General features: G+C 44.2%; 1 protein-coding gene across 1 annotated transcript; it reads right to left on the bottom strand.

Moving 5' to 3' along the window:
• Window positions 1-879: 879 nt before the first annotated feature.
• Window positions 880-10,471, bottom strand: RP9 (RP9 pre-mRNA splicing factor). Its single transcript, XM_033165951.1, has 6 exons — window positions 10,261-10,471; window positions 6,667-6,697; window positions 5,900-6,029; window positions 2,544-2,635; window positions 1,899-1,960; window positions 880-1,283 (listed from the first exon to the last, which is right to left on the bottom strand). The coding sequence occupies exons 1-6, from the start codon at window positions 10,449-10,451 to the stop codon at window positions 1,094-1,096; spliced, it is 696 nt and encodes a 231-aa protein (XP_033021842.1). The 5' UTR covers window positions 10,452-10,471; the 3' UTR covers window positions 880-1,093.
• Between the last annotated feature and the right edge of the window lie 1,160 nt (window positions 10,472-11,631).

Below are 11,631 nucleotides of genomic sequence, written 5' to 3'. Positions count from 1 at the left end.
CGTCATATGCAAGATTTGCATCATTTTGCCCTGTGAACAGAAAAGGCTTGCTGTGGCTCCCTATGTTACTACATATACACGACGCTTTCAAGTATGGAATTATCAGACAAAACTGTACCATAATTCACATGGGACAGAGAGCTTTGAATCTGGTTCTCTACAGCTTGCGATCCTGCAAGCTGAATGCAGACCACCAACCCCGTTCCATTGCTTGACAACCCCGCCTGCTGCAGTTCCAAGCAGACGACACCAAACAGGAGATTTGACGAGCCCCTCGTGGTCTGTCATATAAGTCTGCTGGACTGCATGTGGCTGAGTGGGTCACCTATTTTGCAGGCTGGCATTAAGTTAAAGCAAAAATGTTTACACTGAAGTCCAACTGCAGTCAAGAAGACATTTCCTCCAATGGCAGAAAACAAACCAGTCTCCACAATACTGTGGTCTGTGTTTAATCACACTGTTCTGTACAATAATAAAGTCCGCTATAGGCAATTGGGAGTGAAGTTCACACCAAGTTCCTTTGTAGTTCTCTCGAATTTCCCCCCAATGTGTGCCTAAAAAAACTGAGTGGCCAGAGGCATTCCTTGTGAAGTCTTCCTTCAACAAAGCTCAGGTATTGTCTGTACAGGACCACAGAGGCCTTGTTTACATGCCACTAAAGGAATCCCTTTCTCCATATTCTCCCAGAAATACCACAGGGCGCTTCTATACGCCTTGCAAGCTATGTGGCTAGCTTCTCCACTGGCAGCTTCCCCCGCCTGAAAATTCGAGATTTAATTTTTGACCTCTCACGAGGCTAAAAAGAAATTGGGGGGGGGGGCAAACAGGGCCCAAGAACTGCCAAAAAGGGAAGCTGCAGAGGGTGGAGAGAATGACACCAGAGGCTCTTTATCTCAGGTGCAGCCCTCTGTTCTCAAAGTACCAAACTTTGTCAAACCTGAACGATGAGAAAAATGCAATGTGGAGGGACAGTGGGGGAGACCCGATGGGGCAACTCACAAAATGACACTAAGGAGCACCTAAAACACGCCCTTTGCAGAGAATTGTTCTCTGAATGCTTCGCAAGATAATTGCAAGCTTGCCACAAGTCTCCTCAATGCAGTTTGGACCTCTTGCTTGGTTTAGAAGATTTGTGCTTTCTCTTTTTCTTCTTCTTTTCTTTCCTCTTTCTCTTTCTCTTGTGTTTTCCTTTATATCCTGAAGAGCTGGAGCTGCTGCTGCTACTGCTACTGCCTTCCTCATCCGAAGTGGAATCCTCTAGCAGCTGCTTCAACTGTTGTATCCTAAATGTACAAATGGCCAATGAACGCAAGATGAAATTCCCCCTTTTGCTTGGCAGGGCAAACCACTAGTTTTGTTTTTTAGGTGGGTGGTAGTCTTAAATGGAAATTATGACAGGAAAAGTGGAGGTCTCTACCCTTGAAAGCAACACTGAGCTTTTCAAACCATCACCATTAGATGAGCTACTGAAATGTAGTGGAAGACACATTGAACTTTGAATCAAGAGTTCCCCTGGGTTAAAAAAAAATCTCATCATGCATAACTGGTAATCTCAGCCTCACTCGCACACATGCCCTGGCCTGAGGCTAAGACTGGTCTTTTTTTGAAAATTGATTATTATTAGGGGAAGGGGTGTAACTCACTGGTAAAGCATTTGGTTTGCAGAAGGTTCAATCCCTGAGGTCTCCAGGTAGGCCTGGGAATGTCACCTTTTTTGAAACCCTGGAGAGCCTCTGCAAATCAGCGCAGATAATACAGAGCTGGTCTGATGCAGCAAAGGCAGCTTCCTATGTTCTGATATAGCATATGGAGGCCTCCAAATGCTCTGTAGAGTGCTATTATGATTGTGCTTATTATTGGATGCATGGACCCAGATTTAAAACAGGAATCGGTCTTACCGCATTTCCTTCTCATGGCGTTTATTTTCCCTTATAATATCATACATGGGGTCTTCGTGTGCCTTTAAAGAAAAAGGGGGAAGGAAGCTCAGTGCCCAAGAGAATAGCTTGCAACTTGCTTGTTTTTAAATAATTGCTGTGTTTCCTAAGAATTCAAGCAAAGACTTTGCCAGCCTATGTCCTCATGCAGAATCACTGGTGATTGTTTTAGCCATATTAACTGCTCTTCTTTAATTTAGAGTCTGAACCAGGGGGTACAGGTATCTAAAATCAATGAATGAATCAATTGAATATGTGCCTCACCCCCTTTTGCACTCGCGAACTCTCTCTTATAAGTTCCCCTTCTCAACTGTTTTTTGTTACAGCTGGGCTTCTTTACTGTTTCATTACTAAGCTGGGGATAAAAACCTTAAAAACAGCAGTAGGGAATATGTGATGGGGGAAATCCAAGGACAGAGGGGAAATTAAGCAACCTCTCCCCTCTATCTCTGAATTTCCACATAACAGCACGCTGCAGAAGATACAAAGTTCCCTCATAACATCTAGTTCTGCCCTCTGGTTAAAAGAAAGAATTCAGACACTCTTAACGTGGCAGAATTTTCAAAAAACACCATTAATAAACTAACGCCGCAATGTTTTACTTACCACTCTGAATTGTTCGAGCTTCTGGTTGCCTTTAATGAAGAATGGGCATTCTTTGTCTCCTGTTCTGTGTCCATAACGTTTACATCTCCAGCCTTTAAGGAGAAATAAGAAATATTAACATAGTGCTGTGCACCCAAAAAGTAAATATTCAGTACCTTTAAAACCCCAATATCTAAAAATGATTGGGTTTTGTTTACAAAAAGAAGCACTGACAATTAGTTGCTTGCCCTCACATGAGCAGATTTCTTGCCCTGCCCTTGTCCTGCGGAGGGAAGGCAGTTGTGGCATGAGAGCGCATGGAGCAAGACTGACATGACCCCCTCCCAGCTGTGTTTTAAGCAGGCATTGAAAAAGAGTACAGGCATTCCCCCCCCCCCTTTACAGGTGGGTTACATTTCGGGGCACCACGCACATAAGCAGAGCCGTAGCTAGGTGATCTTGCGCCCCTGGCAGAACTGTCCAAATCGCGCCCCCTAGCCATGGACAAATTAGCTGCTCTTTCTGCCTCTCCGCCCATTCAATTCACCCTGTATGTAATGTTAAAGATTTCAAAGTGCCTACGTGCAGAAAGTCAGCTTATCACCTCTGTAGCAATTACCAGTTGGCAGAAAGCCAAGATCTGCTCTCTCTCCAGACCCTTAGCAACGACCTGTGATTGGTCAATGAGTTCCTAAAGAATGAGCTCTGTGTGAGAGCTGGTGGTGGTTGTGGTTGTTAGTGGTGTGGTGTACTGAAGGTTGAGAGAGACAGAGACAGGAGAGGTTTTATGTTTTGTTTCTTTTATTTGTAAAGTCTGTACATAGTAACTTATGGATACTAGTTGCTTCAATAAATACTGTATATAGTTATCCAAGTGAGTTGCTGAGTTCCTGCGTAATGCTCTACAGCCAGAAGCTTCAAGAAAACCTGCGGTTAACTCTGCTGTGTCCAGGACTACGTTATTTCCTGACACTAAATCTTAAGATTTAAAACCTTTTCTTATGAGGCAGCAACCAATATTTTTATTTACAGACATGTTTATGGACATATTTTAGCCTGTTTTGCACACACACCCCTCCTTGCTGCACCCCGGGCGGGGCCCCACCTCACCACCCCCTAGCTACGTCCCTGCACATAAGTGAAACTGCATAAATTGGGGAGCAGCCTCTAAACGCCCTCTCCGCCACTCTCTCTCCAATCCAGACAAAAAATAACAATACTGTATCCAAAATTACCCACCACTATAATTGCAGCTCTGGGGCTGTAAAAATGGCCGGTGCTGATGTGCTACCACAAACATCAGCTGTTAGATGGGGTGGCTCAGCAGCATAAACAAAGCCCCACTGTGCCTCTGGTCTCTCTGGGGCTTCCTTCGCCCTCACAGATGTGGTCTTTCGGCCAGTTTGAAGCGGACAAGTCGGCAGAAATGGGGCAAGGCAATCACGCAGGTAGGGACCCAGGTGGCACTGTGGGTTAAACCACTGAGCCTAGGGCTTGCCGATCAGAAGGTCGGCAGTTCGAATCCCTGCCACGGGGTGAGCTCCCGTTGCTTGGTCCCAGCTCCTGCCCACCTAGCAGTTTGAAAGCACGTCAAAGTGCAAGTAGATAAATAGGGACCGCTCCAGCGGGAAGGTAAACGGTGTTTCCGTGCGCTGCCCTGGTTCGCCAGAAGCAGCTTTGTCATGCTGGCCACATGACCCGGAAGCTGTCTACGGACAAACGCCTGCTCCCTCGGCCTATAGAGCGAGATGAGCGCCGCAACCCCAGAGTCGGACACGACTGGACCTGATGGTCAGGGGTCCCTTTACCTTTACCTTTAATCACGCAGGTAAACTGGTCCCTAGCTGTACAAGGCTTTATATACCAACAGTAACACTTCCAACATGTCCAAGTTCAGGATCAGCAACCAGCGTAGATCTCCTGAGTAGAGATGCTACAAGCTATAAGCAACCGTGTTGCAGCATTCTGCATTGACTGTGGTAAGACCCACGTAGAGTACATTGCAGTAATCCAATCTCAAAGTCACCAGTGCCTGAACTGCTGTGGTCAAGCTCTCCTGGTCCAGGAATGGTCAACAATGCCGTACCAAGCACAGCCAGAAGTGCAATATGAAAAACGACAGCAAGATAAGAGACACCATTGCCTCTTCTGCTAAGATTTTGCTAAACCCTTCTAGGACTTCCTTGTCTGCATCATGGGCGTACCCAAGGGGGGGGGGGCAGGAGGAGGCACCTGCCCCCCCTAAAAGCAAAAATTAATAATACAGTGGTACCCCGCTAGACGAATGCTTCGCTAGACGAAAAACTCGCTAGACGAAAGCATTCGTCTAGCGGGAGGCTGCCCCGCTAGACGAAAAAGTCTATGGGGCTGCCTCGCAAGACGAAAAAATGTCGTCTTTTTTTTTTTTCGTTTTGCGGAGCGCGGCTCCCATTGCCGCTCCGCAAGACGAAAACCCCGCTAGACGAAAATTTTCGCGGGACGAATTATTTTCGTCTAGCGGGGCACCACTGTAATTAAATGGTTATCGGCAGCCTAAAAGGAAAAAAAGCTCTCCTAAAAAGCTCAACTACCGGTCTTTCTCCCCCTCCCAAAATCTAAATAACAATTGAGCTCTGCCGACAGGCAGCCAGCCACTGCGTGTTTGTGTTTGTGTGTGTGTGTGTGTGTGTGTGTTGTGCTGGCTGATCGTTGCAAAGGAGCTTTGGAAACAGTTCCCTTGCATGCGATGCCTGAGGATCCTAGGAAACTGAGTTTTTCAGCCATTTGGGGGCTTTCTGTTTGGGGGGGAACGTTTTTCTGTTTTTTGAAGCTGTTTTTGTTTGCTGTTTACATAATGTGGTCAGTAATCTAAAAACGAACCGAACCCCTAAAAAACGGAGCATTCCTCATCCCCAAAAAAGGTCAACAACTTTGAGCTGATCCCCAAAAAACGGGGGTAGATCACTGCTGAAAGTAGATCACAGTCTCTTGGGAGTTGGCCACCCCTGGTATAAGACATGTAACTGGAATAATTTTTTAAAAAAAAATTCAAGCAAATAATTGTAATAACTACCGTAATAAAGCACTGCTATAATTATATATAATTTTCCTAAAATTTTGGTTTCATTCGCCTTTCCGTGCTGAAATGTCACAACCTGAACGACCATGGCTTGCCCCCCGCTAGTTTTGATCCTGGGTACACCCCTGGTCTGCATATCAGTTAAATTCGGCCTCTGCATCCTCATTCCTTCTCTCCAGCCTGTCAAGTCCAGCTTGTTATCAACTACTTGCGTCCTCTACAGATATTTTGAATTCCCATCACCCCCGGCCAGCAAAGCCATTCATTCTTTGTTCCCCGTTCCCCAAAAGCTGCATAGAAGTCTACTTTCCTCACTCACATTGCATAACTTTGACCTCCTTCCCCAATGGCATCCAAAGTCCTTTTGTTGGGGCGTGTGCAAGGAATTCCCGGGCATTTTCATTGCCAGGTACGTCAGGAATGCAGTCCTCCGGTTTAGTCTCATCTTCCTGTACACACAAGAAGCAAATCAAATGAAACGGAGCCGTGAAAACAAAATGGGACGAACTGGTCTAACCTCCACCCCTGCGAGGTGGGGCAGGTCTGCAAGACACTCCTCATTTCTTACTTTCTTACAGCAGATCTGCTATCTCCTCCAACTTTTTAGCCCACAACCAATTAAGACTTAACGGTTTGCACTTCTGGAGAAAGGCAGACCTTTTAACAGGGCTTCCTTCAAATTCTGAAGAACCAGGCCAGTGTGTGCACCAAGAAGTCTAGGCAGGCTGAGTAAAGCATTTGGATTCCAATTCTGATCTGTTGACTACATGGCTGCCACAAACAAACTCACTCACCTCAGGGTACATGAGATTGCAATAGGGAGCTTTGGGGTCATCTAATTCAACCCCCAGTTTTATCTATACCATAAGTATAGTTTTACTCTAGTTTCATTTAACTTTTAAAGTCTTGCGCTGCATTTTTACATATTGTGTGTGTGTCCCTCAATTATATTTTGTGTAAAACACTTCAAGGTTTCTTTTTATATAAAGTGGTAGAGAAACTGCATATTTGTTCTTGGTTTACTGTATTTTCTTTTCTTTTTTTTTTAAACAAAAAAAGAACAAATTTACAAGCTAACCAACCTACCTTAATAAACCCTGGAGGAAGTTTCTCATAGCTGAAAAAAAGATTGAAAATATATTTTTAGTGTCATTAAAAAAAAACTACAAAGGAATGCAGAAAATTCAGCTGAAGCAAAAATAGAGATGGGGGTAATGTTTTTGAACACCTGTCACTCAATCCCACACCTCCCTTATCTAAAGTGGATAGGGAGAACCACAGCAAGCGGCCTTATTATGGTATTTGTGTCATTCATTTTTCACAAAAGTCACAAACTGGTTTACAAGTAAAAATATAAGATACTTAATCATAAGCAGCTAATAAAAAGCATTCTTACTAAAATCCCAAACCAACTTATCAACTCCAAACAGTAGTGTAATAACACATAGTAAAAGATGATTTAATAAATGAGAAATTTTAAAGCAACATCAAAAAGGCCTCAACTATCTGTTGATGCTAGCAGTGGTATTTCAATATGCTGGCAATGGTATTAAGAAAAAAGAAAAGAAAAAAGGTACCCCCTGATATGTTACAGAGTTCAGGATAACTGCAAATTTTGATCTGAGTTTGGCTGAAAATGACTATATTGCAGAAACTATTTCAAGCAACAACCTATTTGTCAGACATAGTGCAGCCATCTCTGAGAAAACAATATTTATTTTCACCACCATGCCACAAAAGAGAAATTTTGAAAGCTTTTGTGTGTTTTTTAGTGACAGAAATGCAATATTGACTTGAAGCAGCCTGCTTGTTCTTTTCAAAAATAAAATAAAATTCTGTGTCATGGAATTGAAGTGATGGGCGGGGTATATATAATAAATAATAAATAATAATTAATTATTATTATTTCATGGATACAGGTGGCTGTGCTAATTTGACAGCAAAGTAGCAACTCTGATCGACAAAGTCAGAATAGGTAAATAAAAACCGCACTAGACAGGATGCCCTTTAAACCTTTGGTCACTTCCTGTGATCACTGAGGCTATTTCTAGATGACAGAACAAACCAGAAAGCAGGGAACATCTCAACCCCCCCCCCCGCAAAAAAAAGAATATTGGGAACTTCTCAGTGGCTGCTCCTAGACGCTGGAAATCCCTCCCTGCAGAAGCCAGAATCCTAGAGTTGGAAGGGATCCGAGGGTCATCTAGTCCAACCCCTGGCAACACAGAAATCACAATACCTGATACCCTAACCTTACTGGACCCTGTTTAGATTTGCAAATGTGACAGCAGTTGTATTGCTTCCTGTCCTTCCACCAACAGCTGAACAAATGCCTTCTTGTTAAAACAGCGTTTTGGGAACTGACTGCTTTTAATGAAAAGGTCTGGCGCCGTGCTGTTTTATTAATTGTATTTGTACGGTTTTAATAAATTATACACACGTACCTGCGTGTATAAAAGAAACCCAGATAGATAGAAATAGCTGAAGCTAACAATTATTATTATTGCTATTATTTATGAAACCACCCTTCATCCGAAGATCTCGGGGCAGATCACGGCATTGTTTTTTCCTGTGTTTCTGACTGTTCTTATTTTATCAGCAAACCACCTTGTATCCTGTCAAGGGAATAGGTGGTAGTGTGTGTGTACGCACATATCTATCTATCTATCTATCTATCATCTATATCTATATCTGTAGTTTGTTAAGATTGCTGAGAAAAGCAGCTCAACCACTTCCTGGGATTGGGGGGAGGCAGGGCCGGAATTAGGTTTGATGAGGCCCTAATGGGGCCCTTTATATGTGCAGCTGTCCTTTGTCAACAACAAATTGTCCCTATTTTGTGTTGAATATATGCTATATGGTAATCTATGGACCTAACAGCCATCTAAAGCCATTTCCACATGCAGAATGTAGGCAGAATGTATAGAAATGAGCAAACCAGTGATATTTTAGGGAGCAGGCTAGCAGGCTTACATCATAGGAGCCTACGCAACTCAAAACACTGCTGCTGTAGGTAGGTTTTATTTTATTTGTTTTTTATTTTATATTTTGGAAATGTACATCCAGGTTTTTTAACCCTTTAAAAATTTTTGCCCGCCCCCCTCAAGAGAGTGGGACCCTAAGCTATAGCTTGTTTAGCTTATACGTAAATCCGGCACTGTGACTATATCTATATAGTTTAGGGAAGTTTTTAATGTTTTAATATTTTATATTAAATATTATATTAATATTTAATGCTGTATTGTTTTTAACACTCGCTTGAGAGCCCTCCATAGTGGCTGGGGAAACTCAGCCAGATGGGCGGGGTATAACTAACAACTAATAAATTATTCCAAACAAACAAACAAACAAAAATCCTTCCAATAGCACCTTAGAGACCAACTATGGTAATCCTCGCAACGGAGTGAGCTCCCTTTGCTCGGTCCCTGCTCCTGCCCACCTATCAGTTCGAAAGCACATCAACGTGCAAGTAGATAAATAAGTACTGCTCCGGCGGGAAGGTAAACGGCGTTTCCGTGCGCTGCTCTGGTTCGCCAGAAGCGTCTTTGTCATGCTGGCCAATAAAGCAAGATGAGTGCCGCAACCCCAGAGTCGGACACGACTGGACCTAACGGTCAGGGGTCCCTTTACCTTTTAAGGTGCTACCGGAAGGTATTTTTTTTATATTTTGTTTCGACTACGGCAGACCGGATACCTACCTGTAACTAATAAATTATTAAAACAAAATAAATAAATAAAAATCCTTCCAGCCGCACCTTAGAAACCAACTAAGTTTGTTTTTGGTAGGAGCTTCCGTGTGCATGCACACTTCTTCAGTTATATTATTCAATATATGAGCGTAATTAGTGAATGGTACCATCACATCCCTTGAAGGGTGGGTTCAAGGGTGGGTTCAAGCTGTGACAAGGTTAAACTTTACTGGGAAAATATATATAATGAATTAAAAAAGATCTATAAGTATTCGTTCAGGAAACTGCCCGAAGCTTTTCTGCTAGGTATGGTGGGAGAGGATATTGAGAGAAAGTATGTGAAGGTATTTCTGTACGCAACTACAGGTGCTAGAACTTTGTTAGCGCAAGTCTGAAATTTAAAGCAGTGACCTGAAATTTAAAGCGCAAAGTCTGACACTGGTGAGATTCCAGGGGTACTCACTCGGGGTTGTGTTTTCATTGGGAAATCAAGGCACAGCAGAGAACAGTGCCTTTAAGAAATATTATAAAAAAATTCCTTCCAGTAGCACCTTAGAGACCAACTAAGTTTGTTCTTGCATGCACACGAAAGCTCATACCAAGAACAAACTTAGTTGGTCTCTAAGGTGCTGCTGGAAGGAATTTTTTATTTTGTTTTGACTATGGCAGACCAACACGGCTACCTACCTGTAATAAATTATATTATTATTATTATTATTATTATTATTATTATTATTATTATTATTATATTATATCTGTAGCTTGTAATAATTGCTGAGAAGAGCAGCTCAACCACTTCCTGGAATTATTGGTGTGTGTGTTTTGCTTTCAACGCAGAGCGTGCGTCGCCTATAGCCCTGCCTAGCCTACCTCACAGGGTTGCTGTGAAGGTTTAGGGATGCCGCCCGCGCTCCTCCCCAATGCCCTCGGGGGGAAGGCGGAGAGCCCAAGCCGCCCTCCTCCCCGAGCGAGCCCCGGCCGCAATCCTTACAAGGACTCCAGGTGCTGGATCTGCTGGATGTGCTGCACTTCGCGCTTCTTCCTCTTCTGCTCCTTCCGCTCGTGGCCTCGGCTGCTGGAGCCGGCGGGGCTGCCGACGGGGGGCAACGACGACGACGACGACTCGCTGCGGCTCCGGTGCCGCTTCAGGCCGCCGCTCCTCGCTCCGTCGCGCCGGGACATGGTGCGCCGGGGGAAGCCGCGGCCCGCTCGGCGCCGGCCTGGCGCGCGCGTGTCACTTCCAGGGGAGGCCGAGCGAGCACTTCCTCCGGCCCTCGGCAGCGCCCCCCTCCCAAGCTCGCCTCCTGCGACGCGGCGCTTCTCCTCCCCAGCGCCGCCTGCTCAGACTGGATCGAGGCGATCCACCAATCCATAATGGAAACCCGATCAAATTAATAATAAAACCCGGTTGTCGTTTGCAGCGCCGGATTTAGCTCCTCTCTGAGCAGTGCCGGGTTTACCTATAAGCTAAACAAGCTGTAGCTTAGGGCGCCACACTCTTGGGGGCCCCCCAAAAAATTAAAGGAGGGGGAAAAACCAACTGGATGTACATTTCCAAAATGTAAGATAAAAAACAAATAAAATAAAACTTACATACAGCAACAGTGTTTTGTGTTGTGTAGGCTCCTATGATGCAAGTAACGGCCTGCTAGCCTGCTCCCTAAAATATCACTTGGTTTGCTCATTTCTCTATATAAGGCACCTACATTCTGCATGTATAAATGGCTTTTGTTGTTGTTTAGATACCTATTAAGTCCATAAATTACCATATAGCACCTTTTTCAGCCATGGGCCAGTCCACCATCCCTCAGACCATGTGGTGGGCCGGACTATATTTTTTTTGGGGGGGGGGAAATGAACCAATTCCTATGCCCACAAATAACTCAGAGATGCCTTTTAAATAAAAGGACACATTCTACTCATGTAAAAACAAGCTGATTCCTGGACTGTCCGCGGGCCGGATTGAGAAGACGATTGGGCCTTAGGTTGCCTACCCCTGATAATAGCATATATTCCACACACAAAAAACAGCAATTTGTTGTTGACAAAGGACAGCTGGACATATGAAGGGCCCCATTACCTTCAGTTGCCTAGGGCCTCATCAAACCTAAATCGGCCCTGGCTAGGCCACCTCCTTCCCCAGACCATGTCTTGACTTTCCTGGGCACACCTCTCACTGGCCCCACTCCACAACTTTCTCCATACCCTCCAACGTTTCTCTGATTAATATAGGGGTATCCTATTCGATGATTGATGATGATGATGATGATGTTATAGGAATTCTAAGGTCTCACATATATATAAATCATATGTTCCTAAATCTACAAGGCAAATATATTTGTTGTTGTTCAGTCGTTCAGTC

The sequence above is a fragment of the Lacerta agilis genome, chromosome 12 (assembly GCF_009819535.1).
Source record: "Lacerta agilis isolate rLacAgi1 chromosome 12, rLacAgi1.pri, whole genome shotgun sequence".
NCBI classification, from domain to species: domain Eukaryota; kingdom Metazoa; phylum Chordata; class Lepidosauria; order Squamata; family Lacertidae; genus Lacerta; species Lacerta agilis.
Note: the sequence above shows the minus strand (reverse complement) of the source record. Positions and strands in the feature narration are given on the sequence as shown.

Excerpts from the sequence above, each read along its gene's own strand:
- RP9 (XM_033165951.1), bottom strand. The coding sequence starts at position 10,451 with ATGTCCCGGCGCGACGGAGCGAGGAGCGGCGGCCTGAAGCGGCACCGG. Across the intron at positions 1,961-2,543 it reads AGCTCGAACAATTCAGAGTG|GCACACGAAGACCCCATGTA; the intron begins GTAAGTAAAACA and ends TTTTCTTTAAAG. Across the intron at positions 1,284-1,898 it reads CGCCATGAGAAGGAAATGCG|GATACAACAGTTGAAGCAGC; the intron begins GTAAGACCGATT and ends TTGTACATTTAG.